The sequence below is a fragment of the Crocodylus porosus genome, unplaced genomic scaffold (assembly GCF_001723895.1).
Source record: "Crocodylus porosus isolate Cpor-Errol unplaced genomic scaffold, CroPor_comp1, whole genome shotgun sequence".
In the NCBI taxonomy this organism is placed as follows: domain Eukaryota; kingdom Metazoa; phylum Chordata; order Crocodylia; family Crocodylidae; genus Crocodylus; species Crocodylus porosus.
In genome coordinates this window covers 5,081,996-5,105,186 of record NW_017728935.1, presented here as the reverse complement: position 1 = coordinate 5,105,186, position 23,191 = coordinate 5,081,996, and the positions used below count along the sequence as shown (strand labels likewise).

Here is a 23,191-nt window from a genome sequence, read left to right as displayed (position 1 = left end):
CCTGTGATGCTTCCCTCAGTGCTATGGAAAATCCAGCCACGAACACCCAATGTCCTTAGGCACCTTTGTGAACTCCAGCTCCAATTTAAAAAGCACGTTGCCTTTGTTTCTCTGTCTACAGGCTGCAAGGCCAGGGCAGGAGCCTAGTCAGCCAGACCTGGCTCTCAAGTAGCTGCAATGCCACACTCTACCCCAAAGGACAGAGCCCTCAGCTGGTGTAAGTCCACTGATTTACAGCCGCTAAGAACTTGGGTCCCTGCAGCAGCTGTGCAAGTCTGCCAGACCCTATACGTCACATAGGGGCTGCCTGCCTCGGCTTCAAACAGGAACGGCTCCAGCAGCGCCGAGAGCAGCTTTGTTCAGCTTCACTAAATCTCGTGCTAGTGCTGGTTGACATTGCAACCAGGGCGTTTCCCCTTAGGGAGGCGAGGGGTAACATTTTTAAACGGGCCCAAGCGCTGGTGACTTTCAAATGGCCTTTGAAAAAGAGACCTGCCTTCCTCAGACACCCAGGGCCCAACTATAGCTCTGGGTTGGTCCCTGCCCCTTTGGTGCATCTGTGTCTCAGGAGCAGGAGGGATGGGCTGCAGACCTGCGGGGACAGTCATCTGCCGGCAGGACTCCCCTTCGCAGACAGGGCATGCAAGGGGATCCATTGTTCTGCGGTGATGCTCGCCCCGGGTGACTGAGGGCTATGTGGTACTCCAGGCGCCGGGTGAGCAAACATGAGTCATGGAACCACACAGGGATTTGGCTATCGGCTGAATCACAGGGTGGGGGGAGAAGACAAGGCTGTGGCCCCCCCCCCAAGCTGCTGCCTCGCTTCCTGGCCATGACACAGCAGCTGGAGCAGGCTGCAACCAGCACAACTCACCAACAGACACAAAAGAGCCTTGTGCGTTAAAATAACAAGGAAAATACCAACACCGACATTACCCTTTCACCTCCATCCCACTCTCCTTTGTTATTTCTGGACAGAGCTCTACTCCCTCTACAGCAATCTTCAGAAGTATCCGGGCAAGGAGAAGAGGAGACCACCAAGCTACTCTGCTGTACCAGCACGCGCCTCTGGTACCCCGCCTGCAAGGGATCCCAAGAGCCGTTCTTTAGCAAAAAGCTTCTTTCTGCAGTAATTAACACTTGTATGATAAAAAAAGACTACAAGGTACCACTGTGATCAATAAATGTAGGTTATTTACCTGCTACTATTATGCAGCCACCTCTGGGGTGGAACGTGGCAACTGTTTAACAGCACCCAACAACAAAGTTAAACAATTTAGGATGGGAAGCAAAGAGAAATGCTGCAGCCAAATGAAGCTCCGAGGCAGCGGGAAGCGTGGTAACTGCCCCTGCTCTGAAAGTGCCGCAAGTCCTTTAATGCCTGCAAGGGGTTTGCATGTCTCATCTGGAAGGAGTTTCTAAACCCATTTTCAGGTTACGGGTTTGTTCAGAAGGGAACGTTTTAAGAGGTTCACACCCTTCCTTAAGTGCGTGATGCTAAGATTTCAGTTTAAAATCAAAGACTCTTGGAAAGGAAATCAGCCCAGCAACATGAGGGGGCAACCCAAGTCAAATTTTGTTATACATCCCGGAGCACGTGTATAGAAACCCATGGTTTTTAAAACCCTGCCACATCCCTTTAAAAGACATGGCTGACAGCCTTTTCTGGCACAGCAGTGCACTTCCCTTACATGGGGTGTTTGGTGTCTGCCTGTGTTCTCCTAGAGCCAGACATCTCTAAAGCTGCCTATAAACTCAGCTCGTACAGTATCAAAAGCTTAAAGCCTTGCAGCACAACATTCAAAGGACGGGAAAACCAGGGCCTGATTATACAGGGATGACTCCACCGACTTCAGGGGAGATGTACCTGGTTTGTACCGGGGTGTGCGACAGCAGGATGGGGTCCACAGTCACAGAGTCCATGCAGCCATTCTTGATTTCTCATCTGCCTTAAATAAATGGAAACTCAGGAGTTTTTATGCCTGTCCCCTTGTAAGCTGGACTGTTTTAATTAATGCCTGGAGAGTCCATCACAATGTATTTGGGCACTGTGCAAAAGTTAAGCCAACCACAACTAAAACACTGCCAGAGCTGAGAGAGAAGTAACTATTCTCTGCCAAGTGACTTGGGAGGAATAGAATAATTATGACAAAAATGAGGGCCTGGCCCACACTACAAAGCTCTGTCGAGAGACGCTTCCTTCTGTCGCCACAGGTCTGCAAGCGTCCACACGCAAATTTGACGCAAGCCAGCCAAACCCAGCCTCCCTGTCGCCTGAGTCAAACCACCTCCCCGAACACCATGCTCTCCCCACTCCACCGAGTGGACATGCTCCAGTGACATAGTTGGTGGCTCTAAACCCTGGGTCCCCACCCACAGCGCAACATGCCTGCTGATGACAGGACCACTTGCTGCAAGGACGCTGCGTGGCGCTGAAGAAGGCAGCCAGGCATGCATGGGCTCCAGCCTCAGGGCAGCGCCAGCTGCTGCAGGCCAGCAAAAGCTTTGTTGGGAAAGCTTTACCGTGTAGCTAAGGCCCTGATTTTTGGCTCGGTTGCTGGATGTACCCGCACCACGGCAAGCCTGGGCATGACAGCAAAGATGCTACTTGCACTGGTCCAGTTTGCCCTGGCTTAACTGAGTTGGGAGCGGCACCAGTTTCTCTCACTGCTGCTTTTGCCCTGTCCAGCCTAGGAGTCTGTGCTAATCCAACTCCACCGGTAGTTGGGATTGGGATAGAAATGCCAGATCAGATGAGCCTGCAGATGGTCAGAGACAGACCAGCTGTAACCACCTCGACAACAGCTGCAGAGGAACCCAATCCTGCCACTTCACTGATCAGCCTGCGGATCGCAACCGCCAACCGCCATCGTACGTACAACCCTCTTGCTAAGATGCCGCGACTGCGGGAGGACTTGAATCCATACAATCTAAAGAGATGATCGCATGGGAGTCAATATTGCCAGACTAGGGTAGTGTGCTGGGCACAGTCTTGGTTCCCAAGCCAGAAGGCACTGTGGAAAGGACAGCAAGCTCTACAAGAAAGGAACAGTCCCTCACATGCACCACACAGACCCATCTGTCTCTTCCAAGAGCAGGGCTGAAGGGCTTTGCACAGGGCATGGCCTGCCTTGACTCTAGATGACTGTGCCGCAGAAGCGTGCAGGTGAGGTGGGGAGGCAATGTAGTGGGGGAATACCCTGTCCTCACTGCATCGCTCTGACTGGAGAGCCTAATGATGGCTGTCCGTGTACTTGCATCCATTATGCCACAATTGCAGTCCACCTGCTTATCTAATACATCACCATGGGGAAAACATTAGAAGTCTGGGCCTGACTTTTAAAGGCCCTAGGGGTATGGGATGGGGCACCTGATTTGCAGAGGCGCTGAGCTCAGGGAGGTCTGGGGTCTCAGGGCTCTAACCCGGACCTCAGTCTGTCCATCTGTGATGCAAAGGACTTCCCTACCTTTGTAAAGCATCTTCAGATGAAAGGCAAGGCAGTCACGTGCAAGGCCTTGTAAGCACAAATCCATGCAGAAGCATGAGTGAGAGCCACCAAAGCCAAATGAGAAGCTGCCATGACAGCAAGCTCAGGACCTGCCACCGCACCGGTCAGCACGATGGATTCCTTCCCTTATTGGTTTGCCTGTTGGACTCAGCCAGTCTGTCAAGCAGCCACCCCCACTTGTGCCCCCAGGATTTGCTAATGGGTCTGGGCCTGTGCACCTGCCAAACCTGGCTGGCAATGCAGACGGGCAGGGAGCCTGCACATGTGAGGGCTGGTGACGAAGCCCGAGCACTTTTTTTGCACAAAAGGGCTCGGGTTTGTCGGTGAAAAACCTTAGGGTGAATTCAGGGACTGGCTTTACTTTATGACCGCCTTCACTGGCTCACTGAGGATGAGGGCCATGACCGTTAGTCCCCGCTGACAAAACATCAAGTGCACGATCCACGTCACAGCAAGTGCATAAGGCACCAAGGGAACACCCGTCTGCTTGACCCTGAGCCTCGCAGCTCCTTGGAGTCTGGAAACAAATTTGCAGGCAAATACGGGACAGTTCAGCTACTAACAGCTCAGTACTGCACCCCAATAAAAACCTTATCCCAGAGGCAAACGGTAGGGGGAGAAGTAGGATAGGGAGGAAGGTGAGCCCGAGGAAGAGAAGGATGCGCAGTTCTGTCTCGATGACCCAGGGAGCTGCGCACAGGAGCAGTGGGGAGACTGCGTCTCTGAGGGATCACGGATAGCCAAGGCGGTCCTCAGAGTTCAAACCAGAAGCACAAACAGGAGAGAAAAGTGGTAACATTTACGCAGCGAAGAAAACAATTCAGAGCGGGACAGGAGCTTCGGGCCTCACAGGAAATATCTGAACCAGGATCAAACTCTGCCTGGATATAGGATCCCCCATTTATATGAGGAGAGGGCAGCAGCTATCACTGGGCCAGTTGCAGGGGACAAAGGGGAAAAAACACATTGTGGGCCCTGTCCGGTGGAAAGCTAAACTCTTCTTACCCTGTCCGTCACCCTCTGCAGATGCCACCTCAAGGAGAGATTCAAGGAGCTTTGCATTCCCTCCCTGAACAATGCTGATTTTTAAGATTGGCTGCCCACAAATACTACACTTCCCAGTGTGGAGGGTAAGGCAGCTTCAAGGATGGCTCTTTCAAGATAAGCTCTCAGTACCGTAGGTGAATATGCAGCAGAGCACAGCAGGAACACGAGGGAAAGCAAGAGAAACTGTGATGCTCTGACTTGGCTATCGCTGGCCTTTAGCTCAGTGAGTAACAGTGACACTCAATGAAGGTTAGAGACTTTGGGGGTCTAGCGCAAGCCGACCCCTTTCTTCCCTAGGCTGAGACACTGCCCCCATATTGTGGGTTCATAGCATCTCAGTTAGCTAGAGAATCACATTACCACCCTGTCCGTGCTAGGAGCTGGCAGCTGTGCCCACTCGACCCACTCCATGATGTGTGCCCTACAAACTGAACGATGCCAAGTCATAATCGCATTTGAAATTCCCATGTCCTTAGTGGCTGTGACGTGACTGCACTGAGGTTTAAAATAAGGGGGCCATCAAAATAGGATCCAGGACTTTCTACAACCCTATCTGTACCTGCTTTCTACACAGAGGTATGATCCAGAGGCAACTGTTTCCAGAATGCAACGTTCGGGTTTCAGCTGGAGACGGACCACATTGCATGCTGGAAAGGGGAGCCTGAATACCCATCGCGGTACTGGCACTCCAGCCTAGTCCACTACTGGGAAGCTAGAGAGAAGACTTCTGGTTGCCAAAGCAGGCAAAGCTTCCGCGAGATGGAAACAAATGGAGCTACAGCTGTTGCTCCCTGATCAGAAAGCTGGTTTTGTCCTCTGACTACAGGACTGGCTACAAGCAAAAGCAAAGCAAGGAGCCACACGTCCCATGCAAGTACTGTTCATCACGGGAGAGCCCTCTTTCCTTCTCTCTCCCCAGCAGTGGAGACAGCTCCCGGGCTGATCCAAGCGGGTTCCGAAGTTACAGTAGTCGGGGTGGGAGGTTAGTATGCACTGCTGGGGGATGGCGCATGGTTAATGACCCTTCAGCCACATGCTACGGAGCGCAAAGCATGGCATGCAGTTAGTTGGGTGGCTCAGACCCCATGCCTGGTTATTATCCCGAGACGAGCTGTGTCTAAGGTTAGACGCCTTTGAAGAGATAGAGAGAGAGAAAAAAATATTTACCATTAGAAAACGTCTGGGAGGTAGCGTGTTGCTGGAGGTGCCTCTCCCCTGTTTAACATTATAAAAAAGGTGGTTTAGAAACAGTGTCCAGCAAGGAACTCAGTGCTTGTTGCTTGTTTTGTTTTGTTGGGGGTTTTTTTAAATCAAAGATTTCTCATTCTCTGCCTCTCGGTTTTGCACAGGTTTCCTCCTCCTCACCCACCCCAGTGGGTCCGGCACAAAGGCCCGAGCTTGCTTTGTCAAGCCACACTGTCACCCGGTCCTGACCAACCCGTAACGGACTGCCGGGGACAGTCACTTTTCCCCGCCGCGCCCTGTCTCCACTTCCTCCCACACGTTGCCTCTAGACAGAGTTCAGGCTGGCAGGACGCTCAAGCTCCAGGCTGGCAGGGGGCGGGAAGTGGAGAAAGAGAGAGTGATAAAGAGAATTGGTATTTAGTGGATTAGTATTTACGATCAGAGGTCTATTGAAACACGACTTCTGGGGAAAGGTCAGAAGAACTGGGACTATTTAGTCTGGAGAAAAGATTACTCCAGGGGATTTGATAACAGTCTTCAAACGAAGGAGGGCTCTCGCAACTCTTTAGAGAAGAGGCGAGAGATTCTTCTTTTTTGGCTTCAGGGGACAGGATGAGAAGCAATGGTCTTAACCGCCTACAAGGGAAATTTAGGTTGGATATTTCTCACTGTGATGGTAGTTAAGTATTTAAATAGATTACCAAGAAAAATGGTGTCATCTCCATTACAGGAAGTTTTTAAGAACAAATGAGATGACCACTTGGCTGGAATGGTTTAAACAGCAATGATCTTGCCTTGAGCAGGAGGCTAGACTAAATGACCTCTTGAGTTTCTTTTCAGCCCTATTTGGCTATGATTTAAAGTGCCTCCTTATTCCAAGTGAACACTTTGATACTGTCCCAAGTGAACTCTGTGTTCTTGGGCCGGCACGGTGGGAAGCAGGATCAAATTCAGAGGGGACGCAGTCAGTTGTATAAGGGTGTATAAATGTTGGTGGGAGTCTATGAGACGAGCAGCTACAAGAATGAGGCAATAAGGTCTCGTCTGTCCAGGACAAACTGCACTGGTTTGATTTAAATTGAATTCAGCTTGAGCAGCCTGTTAGTGTAGATGCACTTAAATCATTTTAGCTTAACCAGGTGATTTCTCAAACTAGACTCATTTCAGCAAGGGTTAAACCGATTTAAGCAGGCCTTCATTATATTGGCTGCAGGTAACTAGATCCATTTCAGGTCCATTTAATTACCCTGATGCACTTTTCCTGGTATGGGCAAAGCTGAAGATAGCATGGCCTTGGTACACCAGAGGCCTGATCTTGCTTTCACTGCAAATTAGAAGCGTCTCAGAGTATAATGTCCATGCGAAGGCAGCATGGGGGGAACAGTCAGGTGCTATGGAGCCAAAAGTGTATGGCAGGAAAAGCAAACAGCAGAGGGAGGAGGGGGGTAAGGCGGCATACATCAAAGCCCCTGCCCACATATACCTTCTCCTGGCCCCTTGGCACATGCATCACACTAATTAAGTCTCCCAATTGCCTGTAAGCTGATGTGCAACCACTCCTTGTTGGCTTACCCCATGGGAATCTGGCCCTTGTACCATCAGCTCTGTATCTTGGAGCTGTTTTGCTGCCAACAGCTCCACAACAGACTCCCCCCTCGCAACGGATCTCACCAGCATAACAGAGAGAGACCTGGAGCAGGACCCCAGGGGGGCAAAAGGATGATGGAGCTCTACTGAGCCATCCTGTGTGATAAGGTGGTTTGGAGAGGGATGCACACATTATAGGAGGCTAAGTGAGGTGTGAGGAAGGAGCTGACTACGGAAGAGGCTTCAGGAGCTAGCAGGAAGGCAAGGGCTGGCTCATACTGGGAAGGGCACAAGACGGGGAAGGAACAGGCTCAACCCGGGGGGGTGGCTACAGGGATCTCAGCCTGGAGGGGACGGGGGTACATGAAAGAGGCAGCACTAGCGATATTAATCCCTGGTGAGAGGAAGCATGAAACAGCATGCTGCAGCTAAGAGCAGGGGGTGCTAGGGACGCTGAAGCCATGTATAGGATACTTGGGGTATAGGTCTGGGAATGCTAGGGCAACAACAAAGTCAAGACCAGGAAACAACTGGGAGTGGATATGGCACAGTGATGAGTAGGGTGGCTTTTGGCAGGCTGAGGCCCAGTACTAGAGGATCTGGAGAGGCAGCTCTGAGTCAGGATGTTCTCGGGAGATGGAAGTCCAACACAGGGGATGGCGGGGACCTGGGGTCCTGGAAGAAAGGGGCCACAGTTCAGCCCACACCGGGGGCTATTGAAACAGAGACCCTTCTGCAGAACCTGTATCCATTTTCCACCCTGCTTTCACACAGGGAAGACTTGAAATGGGGGAATCCTGGTAGTCATCGGGTGCAGGGATGGCTGGGCCAACATGGGGGAGGTGAAGCATGGAGTAACAGCCACGTATCAAGGGGCTGGGTCTAAGCAGTGCCAGTGGTGAGGTCTGGAGCAGGAGCGGGGCTGGGAAGGGAAAGGAACAAGGACCGAGCAGGCCACTGTCCTATGCTGCTGCATGCTGTGGGGTGGGCAGGCTGGGTTTGAGAAGGAAAGCTGAAATGGCTGCACCCGCTGACATCCACCCCAAGAAGCCCAGGAGACTTCACTGGGATCAGTGCTGGGGCCCTTTCAGATCAGCTTGGCCCAGACCTCAGCCCTGCTTCCCCCAAATCCCTGCCTAGCAAAAAAACTCAACCAGAGCAACGGGCAGGGGAGCTGCTCTCTACTCTCTGGGCCATGCCGGGGCCACCCAAATGTACGGCTCGCTCCCGCGCAGACGAAATGCCAAGCAGATGGCTTCAACCTAAGGACGAGCAGCCTGGCAGAACCAGAGAGTGCAAGTTCCCGGGCAGCGCTTCGCCTGAACACGCACGGCCCATGTGGAACCGATTACCCCACAGGGACCGAGAGGAGACAAGCGTCTGAGCAAAGGCTTTAATGAGAAACAAACCCGTAAGGCAGGCGAGACTGCACAGAGGGGAGAGGACCAGGCCCAAGAGAGGATGGAGGTGAAAAGGGAAAGAGAGAAATGAGCCACTCTTGGCCACATCAGCCGCCCGCTCTGTGCAGCACGTGCTATGGGTGCCCGCTCTATGGAAGAACTGTGCCAGCACCTGGAAGTGCCCACCACAGCCTTGGTTTCCCATAAGTTTCCATGCCAGGTGCACCCAGACCCCTCCAGGGCACGGACACAAGGCTTACCTGCCTTCACCTGCAGGCATGACCAGGGACCCCTCCTCCTCCCCTCGACTAGGGACCTACCAAATTCACAGTGGAAGTGGAGTGCACGGTGGCTCCTTTAATTGTGCACATTCGCCCACAATCACCTTGCCCCTCGGCCCCCTCCCACCTTTGCTGCCGATTAGCAGAGGACCCCGCCGCTCCCTCCTGATCAGCAGGGAAGCTAAAACCGTGGTTTTTAAACACGGTGCCATTTTCTCCTTCCCCGCCAGCCAGCAGCAAACAGCAGGGCCGTCCTCAGCCAATCAGTGGCGAATGGCAAAAACGGTGCTATGTTTAAAACCCCCATTTTCACCTCCCTGCTGATCAGAAGCGAGCCGCAAGCAGGGCCCCTCCATCAGTCAACTGGGATGGAGAAGGGAGCAGGGGAACCTGCCAGATTAAAAAAAGCTATAGTGCACCCCGCTTCTGCCAGGAGTTCGGTAAGTCCCTATTCATGACTGCACACGGAGCAGTGGGCAGTGGAAGTACTGCCCCAGCCCCACTGCGGCTCCATCCAGTCCAAACAGAAACGAATCTGATCTCCCACCCTGGACTCCTTCAAGGGCTAAGCCCTCCCTCTGAAGACCTGTCCTCTACCAGTCCACCCCCGTGCAGCTCCTAGCCCTCCTGGGACCTAACCCAACACCCTCCCCGTGTTAGCAGGAGCCAAACAGCACACCCTCACAACAAGGCAGCTGAGGACGAATCCACACCCACTCCCCATTACGGCTTTGCTGGAAACCTTGTACACTCAGACTCGCTGCTTCCCACCCCCCTTATGCTAAAGATTCCTCATCCTCTTCTGCAATCCTCGTCCCTCGCTCCCAGCCCTCCACGCTGCTCACCCCATTACAGAGCACAAACTCCTTTTCCTGCAGTCCCCCTTACCAAGCCCCAGGTTGCTCTTCTTTTTCCAGCATGCCAGCTCTTAGTCCCCCCGCACCCACCCTTTTCACTCCTCTTCTCCACAAGCAACAAGTGAGCCAAGTCTGCCCTGGCTGCAGCTCCACCCCAGCCCCTTGGGAAGGCCAGCTCATGACACCACAGTGCCTGATCCACTGGCCGGATACGGCCCCCAGAAAGATAGTCTGCTAGATACTGAATTGATACAGGGGGCAGCCAAGGCCACAAGCCACTCACATCCTATCTGACCCATGGTCCATCACGCCCAGTAGCCAAGCTTCAGAAAAAGCAAAAACACCCCACGTCAGTGGTCCCCTGCCTCTCCCCCTCTGAGATGACTTTGTAAGAGAAGCCTCCCTTGGGTCCTCCAGTCTCCAAATCCCACAAGGCAGGGCTCATGCTGTAGCCCACAGCCCTAATCAGTACAAAACACACCAAGAGCCAGAGTTGCCGAGTAGGTCTGTCTTTAACAAGGCAGGGGAGATGCTCCCCACTCCTGATCTCTGGCCCCCTGCCCAGGGGGGCCATCAGCTAGGAACCCCTCATCAGCCTGGGTGCCGGTTCCTACCGTGGAAGCATCCTGGGCTCCGTCACGACAACGGATTCTGCGAGCATTTGCAGAGGACCGATTGCAAGCGGTGAAATGCGAGTCAGGGACACCCAGGACCCACCTGCCTGGAAAGGCTGAACCGTATGTTCCCCCTGCCAAATCTGCTTCCAGGCCGCTGCTGCACCCCAGGCGCCCGCACATCGCCTGCATCGACAGAGAGCCTTGCACAGCAAGAAGGCAGTCACTCGCCCCTCCGGGCTCTACAAGTGCCTGACAGCCAGAGCCAGCAGTATAAAAGGGAGCAGAGAGAAGGGAAGCTACAGGTCAAGGAACACTAATGGCACACAGAGTCGTTCCCCTCCAAACTAGTAGTGTAAAACCTAAACTAACCAGCAAGTGAAGGCTGTGAGGTGCCCCTTGCGAGAGGAGTTCAGTGATGAAAATCTATTTCTTAATGGAAAGATACCCACTTTGCAAAAAAGCCAGGGCAGGATGTGGCTCCCTCTGAATGCAAGACGGAGAAAGTTTCTACAGTAACACCGAGGTCGTAGGAGGAAGCTGGCCCAGTTGGAAAAGGGTGCCATGGCTGCAATGCACACTAATGAGGCAGGAAGGAAGAGATTCCCATCCCAGGGAGCCTTCATAGAGAAGACATGGATTGACAGGGCCACACAGACCAGCTCCTCCTCTGGGGCCACCAAGGCAGCGATGGGGCAGTCTGGGGGACGGTGACTGCTGCTCCGAGGACAGCCATGCCCTCAGACTCCATGGCTTGCTAAAAGCTCAGAGAAAGAACAGCTGAGGAGAAAAAAAAACACAACTCGTTATACTAGGGCACGGGGGCAGCGCTGCCACGCCACAGGGGGTGTGGGACACCGTGGCACAAGGGCAGCGCTGCCGCGGCTCAGAGACCGTTGCACATCGTGGCACGAGGACAGCACTGCTGTCTCCGGACGGCGTGTGAAGGCACCTCGGGGAAGCGAGTTAGTGGGAAAGCTGACAGCTCCATTAATGACAGCGCGCCTCAATCCCATTTTCTTCAAGCAGAACAAAGGAAGACGCCGAGTCCAGATGCTGAAGCCAGAACTCCGGGCCTGTTGCTTCCTTTGACAGTGGACAGAGCAAGCCCATCCTGCCGTCTGCGAGGCTGACCTGACACAGCGTGCTGCTCCAAAGAGCTGTAATTGAGAGGGCTTTTTATTTTATTTTTTTTTAAAGGCCTGCTTTAAAGAATAAACATAAATACGTAAGGTCATCGGCCTCCCCTCCCGCCGCTGCTGGAGACATGGTGGGAGTCATTAGGGCTGGCCCTGCTCTGCTTGGAGGCATGTTATTCATTATCTGCATTTTTAAAAGCAGCAATAAAAAGCGGAAAAATGAAAAACACCGGCCACGGCCTAATGAAACTGTCATTCAAATGAGCCGGTCGCGCTTCCTGCCGGGTGGTGTGATCTGAAGGGGACCTGGATTAGGGGCCTGCTCAGAGCAGCTCTTCAAACGCACCGCATTCAATTTCAAAGCCTGCGGCCTGGGGAGTGGGTTTGCGTTCCCCTTGCTGGAAACTTTATTCCCCTTGAAATGATGAAATATTTCAGAGGAAATGGAGATGGGAGGGGGGTAGGACTAGGGAGGGAGGACACGGGGTGGGGAGAAGGGGGGAAGCAGGGAAGGCTGTTTGCTGAGACCCGGCTGTAAAACAAAAAAGGGCAGTTATAAATATCCAAGCAGGTACCTTAGCCTCCCGCCTGGCTATAAATCTGTCGGCCGAGCATCCCCGTGGGGAAGGCATGATCGGCTGCCTGCTAATAACCGACGGCAGCACAATCCTGCACTGTTTCCAATGGAGGCAGGCGCAACGGTGGGACTCGGGCGCGTTCACGTGCTGTCAACTGGAGCAGGCCAAAGCTCGCCTTCCAAGGGCGCTCAGCTGCAATGCCACATGTAAGGGAGGGCAGGATACGGCTCCCTCTGAATGCGAGACAGAGAAAGCCTTCACCGATAACACCGAGGTCCTATGAGGAAGCTGGTCCAGTCCGAAGAGGTGCCACGGCTGTAATGCCCACTTCTGAGGCAGGAAGGCAGAGGATGGGAGATGTAGGAAACAGAGCTAGGGCACCAGTCCCGAGCGAGGCACCAGCTGCATGGCTGGATTTGGATAGTGTTAGATTTCTTCCCTGCCACGTGTCATTTCATCTGTGGCACTGGGCGAGCGGAAAGGTAAAAGGGACGCAGGGAATCAAACCGGGAAAGGCTTGCTGAGGGGCTAGAGTTTACAGACCAAATGTGGAAATAGACTGTTTGATTTTCAAGACTGACTAGTGGTTTCAGGGTCCTCTATACTTCGAGCCCCTGTGCTGAGATGCCAAAGGTTTGAGCTCTCAGACCCTCTGAAAACTAGGCTCTGTAGGCTGTCCCCAGCTGGGTGCCCCATATCACTAGCCGCTTGCAAAACTTGGTCCTTTACCACCTGTTGCGCAGTTGAGGACCTCAAAACACCATTTGACATAAGGGAAATGAGCTCTGGGGAACCTAGAAGGCAATACGTTTTGGCCCCGTTTTACTGCTGGCTGGGCAGAAAAACCTGGTGTAGGCTTGACTGTCCTGATTTCGGAGTGAGCGGAGCATTGCTCTCAGTAGGGAGCAGGCGTCGCGGGCACCCGGGTCCTCAGTTCTCGGCACTGGAGTGCCTGGTTAGGGAAGTAGTGCGAGGCCAACAAGAAGGAGCGGAGCCCTGCCTGACCTGAACACTGCTCCTTCCAGAGTGAAATGCTGGGAAAATATTGGGGAATATGTTGAAAAAAATGGAACATATTTCAATGAGCTGTTACAGATCCTAAGGACCAAGGTCAGATTCACAAAGAGTATTTAAGCAGATCTCATGGTCAACTGCTATAAAAGCCTTTGGGAGTTAGGCATCTAACTTGTTTAGGTCCTTTTATAAATCTCTACATCTTGCCTAAATCTCTGTAAATTTGGCTTCAAGTCCTATGCTCAGTGACATCCACAGCTAAGCACCTTCCTGACTTTGGTGGGAGATAGAGAAAGTCCTGTGGGAATTTGTAACCAAATTTACTGTGCTACTGGCTATAATTTTTTTGGCAGGAAATTGAGGAGTTGTCTGGGAGCTGGGAAAAGCAACTATCGTACCCATCTTTAGAGAAAAGTAAGGAGTGGAACTGGTCATTACTGCCCCGTTGGTCTACATTTTATTCCTAGAAAAAAAGTTAGTAAAGGGAAAAACATTAAGCTTTGGGAAAGAAACGAATCTTTGGAGCAATAAGCAGCGAAGGTTTGTACAGTCTAGGTCTGGCTAGGCAATTATTTTTATGGATAGAGTAATGCAACTCATAGGTTACTAGAACGTGGAGATATCTGTTTGGACTGTACTGGGACAGCGTCTCCCGAAATGATCCATCAGTGAGGACATGGACTCTGTGAAATTAAAAAGGACTGTGGACAAAGTGTAATAAAGAGGACGAGGAAGCTCTCCAGGAATCACTGTTATTCGTAACTGCAGTACCACTCTGAAACCCCAACCATGCACCCACTCAGCCAAATGAGCAAGTTGTCTCTGCCCCAAAGAGCTCAAGTCCAACCCTTGTTTAATATCTTCATGAAAACTAAGCATTATGTTTTTTTTTACACCGATAGCTCGGCCAGGACGAGAGGAGCTGAAAACAAAAGGAAGGAATGAGAAAGACAAAGGGAACCAGAGGGACTGGACACATGATAAAAACAATGCAAAACCAGTGAGATTTACCTTGGAGGAATGTAAGAGGCTATCTCTGGGTCAATAATGTCAAGCACTGATGGGATCTGAGAAGCAGCAGGGTTGAAAAAAGATGTACAGATGAAAGTGAGCAGTAACTCAGCCAGGCGTTTATGGTACAATATGGCAACAGCAAAAATGCTTGCGGTTGCACAGGAAAAGGCACCAAATCCTACAGCAGGAAGGTACTAGCCCTTCTGAACAGAGCTCCCACTGGGGGCAATGGGAGTTCTGCCATTGACTTCTACAGTCAAGAGCTACATGGCTCTGGTGCCTGAGGAAGGGGCATAGTACACTCAGTTCCAAAAACACAGGTCCCAGAAAGAGAACTGCTGAACTGCAGGGAGTTCAGGAAAAGAGCACAGCATTTTCAGTACCACACATCCACCTGGGTTAGGGAGCTTGATTAGATGGAGATGTTAACAGAAATACAAACCAGCTCTCTGAAGTCTAAGCGGGGACAGGCTATCAAGGCCACTAATACCAGTAAACACCAGGAAGGGAATGGGATTCATTAGAGAGGTGAAAAGGGATAGGAATTAGGTACAGCACGATGCCATTAAAAAGCAGAGAAACTTGGGCTGAATACCAGGAAAATCTTGGCAGCAAGATACCTGGGGCAGGGAATGGTCTCCCTGGGGATAAAGCAGGAGCCCCACTATTAGGGCATTCACACATGGACTCAGATCACTTGTGCATGACAGGCAACAAGCCCATGGTCCGAGCACAGGGACTGGAGGGCCTTTCCTACCATTTGCATGGGAGGCTGAGGTCGTCACTCGGAAAGCAGAACATTCCCTGGGCACGCACCACGGGGACTCCAACCCCTCCATTGCTTTTAATTCCCTTTTTATTTTGCAGCAAGAGCTAAAATGTTTACAGCAATTTGTGGCCTTAATCACTTCCCCGACGTAACGATTTTTAAATCAAATCAGCTGCAAGGCTGCGCAAGCATATGAAACCAGTAAAACTTCTATCTCTGTTTGATGTTTTATAATTTGAAAACACACACAGCAAAGACATGATTTAGAGGCAAGGAGGGCTGTATTTTCTTTTCATTTCTGCAAGACAATTGTTTTTGTGCTGAGGCCTCATGGTGCCTAGTTCCAGCTTGGAACAGATCGTTATGTCCAAGCCTTACCCCCCACTATCCCTCTCCAGAGTTCAGGGGTAATAAACACAAGGGAAGATAAGAGCTAGCCTAGAGCAAAGCATTGAAATTGTTACGCAAAGCATTGAAACTCTCTGTCCAGTGAACTCTCCCCAGCGTGGAAGAAGGCACTTGCTTCAATGGAAGCTCGTAAGTGTGGGTACATGAGTGTGAGTAGAGGGCGTGCAAGTACAACAAGCAAGCACGTGCCCAACAGCCTGGAAATAGAGGACCCCTCACAGCTGTCTACAATTATGCTTTAAATAATGCGTACCTTTGTGCTACCCCATCATGTAATCAACCTAGATTTAGCCTCCTTCATAACCATGTACAAAAGACTAGACTTGCTGTATTACCCCAAACAGCCTCAGCTCCAGCACCCACTTTCTACTGATCCTTTTTTTGCTGAAGGTGGCTCTCAGTTAGCTTCCAGCAATAACAGGACTTATGACATATAGCCGAGCACTTCTGAATCCATCCAGTACAGGACAGTAATCGCTCACACACGCATAGGCTATTATAATCTATAAACCCCTCTGTTACTCTTTCGTCTGGATTTCCCATGGAGGGAAACTCCACCCCGTCCCAGAAGCCTAAGAAGCTAGTACTTTCAGGGTGCTGCACTAGCAGCATCTGCTAGCTAGGCTGGCCCCAAGTACACCCCAGCCACCCACTTCCACTCACACACTCCACACGTGGGGTCATCTCCAGTGGATTCTCTCAAGCACGCTAGAAAATGAGGTCTTGAGAGCAGCCACTGAACATGATCTGGGGCAGCTACCGTGGCATACCTCTGGGCACATCTCATGCATGCAGCAGTACCCGGGAACAGCTCACCTGAGGCTCCCTGCCCTCAGTGTGCCCCTGAGCCAGCTGTCAGGCTTATTCTCTGCCTTTTCTGTAAAGCTGTTCACAGCAGCACTGATCCTTACTACATGACGGGAACCTCAGCCCCTGAGGACTACAGCTGGGGGAGGAGGAGCATTTGGTGTGCGTCAGGCACAGCAGTCTCACAAACAGACAGTCCTACTGCAGGAGCACCTAGACCAAGTCCCAGCAAGTGCCCCAGGGGTTGGGTTGGCTCTCACCTACCTATGCACGTTTTCCCATCAGAAAATAGCACAAACTTCACATGACAGCCGCACTTGGGCCCTTGGTCCGTGTCATCACAGGTGTGCTGGCAACCGCCATTCCCATAGTTGCAGGTCACTGTAGGAGGCAAAGAACATGTCGTCAAGCACTGATCTGGGGCTGCTGACAGGAAGCAGCTCTGAGCATCACTGGTGTGCCTACGTGGACCAAACGCATGTTGAAACTGCCCTTCCCAAGGATCTGGCACCCCACCTCACTGCATTGGGCCAAACAGTCCCCTCACTCTACCATCTGATCTCCTGCCACGCTAAACCAGGCTAAACAGCCCATCCAGGCAGTCCTCCTACTTCCCTCCTGACTCAACCAGGCAACTCGGTCCAGATCGTCTCTCATTCCATTCTGATGTTCAGTCCATCAGGAACACATAGAGGGATACGATTTCGGTCTCCGAGGCCCACTCAGCCCATGGCACAGCTCCACCTGTGGTCATTTCCATCCTGTAGTCTACTAGGAACCAGGCTCATCCCCCATAACTCCTTCCACATTGGCCTATTCACCATCCCAGGATTGGGACATTCAGTTAAGAGTCACCTGCTTGAATGGTTTAGTGGTGAAAGGATGAGTGGGGGCGAGAGCGCCAGCCTGGGTGAGATGGGGAAATGCACCATGCCAGGTTTTACAGGCTACATACCCTGATGCCACCGACTGGAAGTTTAAATCTAGCCCAGAGCCCAGATTTTCAGAAGTGACTAGTGATTCCTGGGTGCTTTCAAAGGGCCTGAATGTCAGAAGGGGTTGTCAAATGCGGGGCTCTTGACACGGTTTCGAGTTGGGCCCTGAAAAGTGTTGGTCACTTTTAAAAATCTTGGCCCAGAGACTGAAGGTAACTGCCACTTAATGGCTACTTGGCAAAAACCCTCCACCTCAGACTCCAAAGTGCAGACAGGAAGCTGGCCTACTGGCAGGCTTCCTGCCAAGAGGCCGGTGGTCCCAAGTTCAAATCCCAAGGAAATGCAGGCAGTAGACGTGATGATAGCTATGGGCCTGAAGCCGGCACAGTTCTCTCTGCCCTGTGCTATGCCAAAGGTCAAAACAGGTCAAGGGTATCAAGACTCATTGGGCCCCACGGACCAGATCCAGACCACGGAGCTTCCAGATGTGCGAGCAGAGGCAACGGCATGAATACCCGCGGCTGCCGGAGCTGCTGTTTCGCTGCAGCTCTGGAACCAAGGGAGTTAATGCCTCCACTGCTTACCTTCCCCCCTTCTCCTTAACCTGCGACTAAAATCTGCATCCAGGCAGGTACAGGGTCGGGGGATGTGAGCGGCATTAATGAGAGCTATGGGACTCTTCAGCCTGGAAAAGCATAAGCTCAGGGGTGACTTGGTGGCAGCCTCACACATAAGGGGTGTGCATCAGGAACTGGGAGAAAGTCTGTTCACTGGGGCACCCCAAGGGAAGACAAGGTCCAACAACCACGAGCTCCTGGAAGACTGTTTTAGGCTGGACATAAGCAAAAACTTCTTTACCGTCCAAGTCCCCAGGGCCTGGTATAAACTCCCCCCAGAGGTGGTGCAAGCACCTACTCTGGACACTTTCAAGGAACACTTGGATGCCTATCTTGCTGGGGTCCTCTGACCCCAGCTGCCTTCTTGACCCTTGGGCAGGGGGCTGGACCCGATGATCTTGCGAGGTCTCTTCCAGCCCTAATGTCTACGAAATCTGTGAAATTCTCTGGGTTCCAGACCCACACCAAAACAGGGGCTCCAGCTGTCGCAGGGACTGACACTGCTGCTGCAGGGGCTCCGGCTGCTGCTGTGATGAGCCCTGTGGACCAAATCCAGCCTGAGAGACCTCCTCCTGGGCTGAATCTGGCCCAGGGGCTGTACGTTTGACATTCTGGACTTGGCAATTACAATGGCTCCAGAATCCTGAAGGACAGGAACTGAAAGGACGGTGTCAATAGACAGCACGACAGGGCTGAGATCAAGGGCTGCCAGCTAGACCTTCGCCTGTTTAAATCTTAAACTTACAGGATTTAAATACCAGTGCATGCAGGAACTTTTAGGCTGAGATGATCAATGCAACCAGAGGTGCTGAGCATGTGGGGGTCTGAGGACCCTGCCCCCCCCCCCCCCCAGGAAGAGGGCTGTCACCTGAAATGCATAAAACTTTTCACAAGTCCGTCATCTTGCCCCCACCCCTCACTGCCCTCCCCCAGCAAAAATAAAAGTTGGCAACCTAGTAGATTTGAGGAATTCTTGCTTGACATTTCTAAATGTGTCCGACTTTCCCTGAAGAAGCTCAGCAGAGGAAAGCTGCTGTGTGGTTGTTTGCAACTTCCCCTGAGAGACATCTCGTACCTGTCACCATCAGAGACAGAGCTAGATGGACTATGGCTTCTGACCCAGCATAGCTTGGCCACTAACAAAACACTTTGTCAAGGGCCCGCCTGGGATTTCCAGAACGTCCTAAATCAATGACGTGCTTCTGACACTCCTTTCCACCGTTCTGAAGGAGGCAAGTTGTTCTTTACATTTAGCCCGGAGTGAGAATTCGCTGGCCGGATTAAAACTCTGTGCCATCAGCATTTTTTACATGCTTGCTGTGAAGATTAATAAAACAAATAAAACTAAATAAATAAAAGATTAAAAAAAAATGGCCTTGGCAGCACCAGCAAGCTCCTGGCGGGAGATCAGACATCCGACAGCCTCGCTTCCCTGGGGAGATGCTTTTGGTGTTTTTCTGGTGCCAATCACACTCCAGGTGCCAAGGCAAGAGACACGGCACTTTCCAAACAGAGTGGCCTAGACAGTCAGCATAGCCCGGGGGTAAGCCCATGAAGATGTCTGACCTGACAGCCATGCAGAGCTATACTGGGGAGGACTGGCCTGGCACTGTTGAGCTCTGCTGCTCATCTGAAGAGTTCTGGTTGCTGGAAGGGGGAAGAGGAGGCAGGGTGGCTTAGCAAAGGTCACATGGGAGGTGTTAGGTCTTTGGGACCCTGTTTTTAAATCACCCGTGCACTGCAGAGGTTGCCCCACTCTGTGCAGCCCTGGCCAAAGGCACATGTGAACTGCTGGGCAGCTGGTCATGCAGATGAGGGGCACGTGCAGCAGAAGCCAACAGAGGAGTGAAGAAGGCTGGTCAGAGATAGCTCTTAAACTCCAGGAAATCCACCACTTGGAAGCTGGGTGTTGTTAAGCTTTTAGGAGAAGTCGAGATTTTGTTCACTGAGCTGGGAAGTTTTGTCCAGTGCTCTGAGCAGGGGAGGACAGGATTCACGGCCCCTGGCTTTCATCTCTGACATGCTGAAGTCATCTTATGGTTAGAGCAAGGGGGTGAGGGAAGGGAATCAGAACTCTTGGGTTCTTTAGCTGGTTCCAAAAGGGATCAAGAGCAGGACGCCTGGAGTCAATTCTACTTCCCGGTTTGGGAAAGAAGATGTTCTCGTGCTCAGTGAAAGAAAGAGACTCGGGGGTCATGAACCTTGTGCTTGATGCTGGGGGTATGGGAGCCAGGGGGCTCAGGTTCAGTCCCTGAGCTAGGAGGAGCACATGGTCTAGGGCAGGGGACAGGAGTCTGGAGGCCATGTATTATTATAAAAGAAGTGGGTGCCATGAAGCAGCGTCAAGGCCTACAGGCCCACAAAAGGGGCCAGGAGGCAGGGCTCCTGTCCACTGGAGCAGATACTAGGTGCTGGTGGGCACCATGTTCTTACATTTGCAGTCCCGCTGATTCTTGGTGAGCTCAAAGCCCGGCCGGCACTCGCAGGCGATGCCCCCCTTGGGGGTCTCCCGGCAGATGTGGGCACAGCCATGGTTCTTGTTCATGCAGTTCATTCCTTCTAAAAGAGAGAAGAAAGCACATAAAAGCTCCGCAGCTCCCTCTGCAGGGCCAGGGCTGAGACCTAGAGATGATGGGTGAGGTGCTCTCCTGCTTGTTGGGGCTAAATACAAGGCAGCCGCTAACTGGGCAGGGGCCGGGGGCAGATAAAGTGATCGCTGGGCAGAGACCGCACCGCACCAGGCTCCCCCACCCCCCAATGGAAACCTGTGCTTTCAGCAAGCTCTGAGGCAGATGCGTTGGCAGCCCTGGACTGTGCCACGGAGGATGTCGGCCCAAGGAGCAGTCTTCAGGACAGTGAACCTTCCCTACTGCATGCATCCTTCCCCCTGTGGGTCTTCAAGTCCCTCCAAGCACCTCCTGCTTGCCTGGCAAAGATTCCCTGGGGACACGTGTCACCCACGTTTGTCATGGAAAGGAAACATTTTGTCCTTATTCCTTGGCAGGCCACTTACCATCAACCCTTCCTTGGCACCCATGCCATTGCCATGTCTGTCCCACTCCCTCTTATTCATGCTATGCCTATCTCCAGCCTCCCTACCAGGATCAGCCCAAGCCCTCCCATCTTCTTCTCCACACTGCTCTACAAGTCAAGGCCCTTTCCCTTTGCCCTGTGCCCATCCCACTCTCTCCCCATTCACTAATATCCTGCCATGCCCTGTCTCTCTGACTCCCTGGTCAGCTCAATAGCTTCAGCAGTCATGAAGGGCCCTGCAGGAAGCCCTGCTAACACACTCCAGGCTGTTTCCTTGGGAGGGTGCAGCTCAGAGAAGGGCCCGCCTGGGCTCTCTCCATGCTGAAAATGTGCCAGAGGCAGCATTAGCTGCAGACACTGCTGTCTGGGACATCCGCACTGCAAACTAAACAGGGCGCTGCTGACTCACACCCCTGGATTGTTTTTGCTTTGCTCTGGTGTGATGGACGCCGAGTCCAGAGCTCCTTCTCCAGACCAGGCCTGACAGCATCCGTCACCTCACACTGGCCACTTGCCACAAACAAGAGGCAGAGCCAGGAAGGCCACGTCCCCTGGATATGCAGCACTCGGAGAGCTCAGGGTGGCCAAGACCTACCTGACACATTGCATGGGGTAGCTGCTGTGACTCACATACGGAAAACAAGCCCTGCTTGGGCTTTCCCAGGGAGCGAAAAGGGCCGGAGGCACCTGGAGGTCACTGTACTAACCCAGCAAATCGACTCGGAGCCTGACAAGATGCAGCCGGCTCTCAGGCAGCTTGCAGCCACATTCAGGGGACAACTCCTGCCCTGTGGAGGTCGCATACTCCTTGCCCCTTGCATCTGTGCCCCCAGACTTTCCCTCCAGGCCATAGAGCAGCTGCTTTGTGAGCACAGAGCAACCCTGACCCTGGTCAGGGCACTGCCTCCCCACAGGCTGGCTCGCACAAAGCCAGCCGCTTTATGCTCAGGCTGGGCAGAGGGCACATCTGGATGCTGGAGGCATCACGTCTGCCCGGGACAGCTGTCCCAATGCTCCCCCCAGGGAGCCAGAGCAACAGCCTCACCCAGCACTAGAGGCAGAGAGTGACTCACGAGGACAAGGCTAATCAGTCACCCAGTCCCCCTCGCTCAGGCAGCTCATCTCACCCGAGGACTTCGCCTCGAGGCTAGACTCACTGGTTCATCACAGCCCCATGAGGGCGTGTTCAGACCCAGCTGTCCCTGTGTGACCAGCTCGCCACTGACCCATCCTACTGGGAAGTGTTAATAGCTCCCAGCAGGTGTGTCCCTGATCTACAGGCAATCTTCATTCAAGCATCAAGACCTCATTAAAGCTGACACCTGCTAGCTGGGCTTCACTCAGCCTACCTGGCAGAAGCGAGGCCTTTATGCAATACAGTGACTGAAACCATTGCCCAAGACACTGGATCACACAAGGATGTTGGAGCAGGACTGGACTCTGGGAGGACTAGAGGGGTTTCCCTGGGGACTGCCTGCAAATGTGGGAGTGGAGGCACTGATTCGGCACAGCTGGCTGTGTGGTAGGGGTGCTAGAGACAGAAAGCAGCAAGAATATGGCTCTGAGAGAGAGCTGAGACAGGGCTCCGTGGCGCTCGAGGCTGGCTGGAAAGGCAGGCAGGGAAACAGCAAGCACACAACCTGCTGGTCATTTGCTATTATAGTATCCCACCACTGCCACAATTTGGCCTCTTTTGTGGCTGAGGGGCTTGAGTTGTGAGCCGAGAACAGAAAAGGTGGCAGTTCTGTGATATTCAGGGAGATGGGACTTGGGACCGTCCCTGGAAATAAAAGGACTGGCCCGAATGATACACCCGACTCTCCTCCTGGAGAGAGCTCAGCACGGCCCTGGGTCCTGCCCAAGTGCCTGCGATACCGGGCAGCAGCACTTTATCCTGCTGCCCAGTTGACAGGAACCACCTCTAGAAGATGCTCCATAGGGCCCTGCCCCTACGCAAGCAGGGAGAGGGGAACACAGAGGGGATGATTGTGGTCACAGGCCTCTCTGCACGCTCGTAATTGGAATATGGTTTGTGCCCAGCAATGGAAAGCATAGGGAGGCGGGGAAGGAGCCAGGGTCCCGGTGGCGGCAGCAACGCCAGCTGCTGTCTCCGTTTCAATGTGTGGCCCCGGGGCGGCTTTAGCCAGTGGCATGGTACAGTGGGAAAAGCATGGGGCCAGCCCTGGAGGAAGTGCCCACGAGCCACTTTAAGTGTTGATGACCGAGGCAGAATTTACATGCTTTCTGCCCCAGAGGCGGGAGCAGGAGAGAAGGCAGAGGGAGGCAGGTCTGGGGAGCTACTGGACTTGTGGCCATGATCTCCCCTCCCCAGTTTGCTCACTTCCCTCCTGCAAGCTTCAGTCTCAGTTGCCAGATGGGGTGTGGCCCCCTTCCCCT

At 52.8% G+C, this 23,191-nt stretch overlaps 1 protein-coding gene across 6 annotated transcripts in view; it reads right to left on the bottom strand.

The window, feature by feature from the left end:
• SCUBE3 (signal peptide, CUB domain and EGF like domain containing 3) overlaps positions 1 to 23,191 on the bottom strand; it is a 90,301-nt gene that overhangs the window by 26,460 nt on the left and 40,650 nt on the right. For 2 of the 6 annotated variants that reach the window (XM_019546744.1, XM_019546746.1), the window contains exons 5-7: positions 20,195 to 20,320; positions 16,474 to 16,590; positions 5,724 to 5,771 (exon numbers count right to left, since the gene is read on the bottom strand). In XM_019546744.1, the coding sequence (XP_019402289.1) occupies positions 5,724 to 5,771; positions 16,474 to 16,590; positions 20,195 to 20,320 (291 nt within the window). The remainder of the gene's footprint in view (positions 1 to 5,723; positions 5,772 to 16,473; positions 16,591 to 20,194; positions 20,321 to 23,191) is intronic. The other 4 variants (XM_019546748.1, XM_019546747.1, XM_019546745.1 and 1 more) reach the window with 3 other exon arrangements.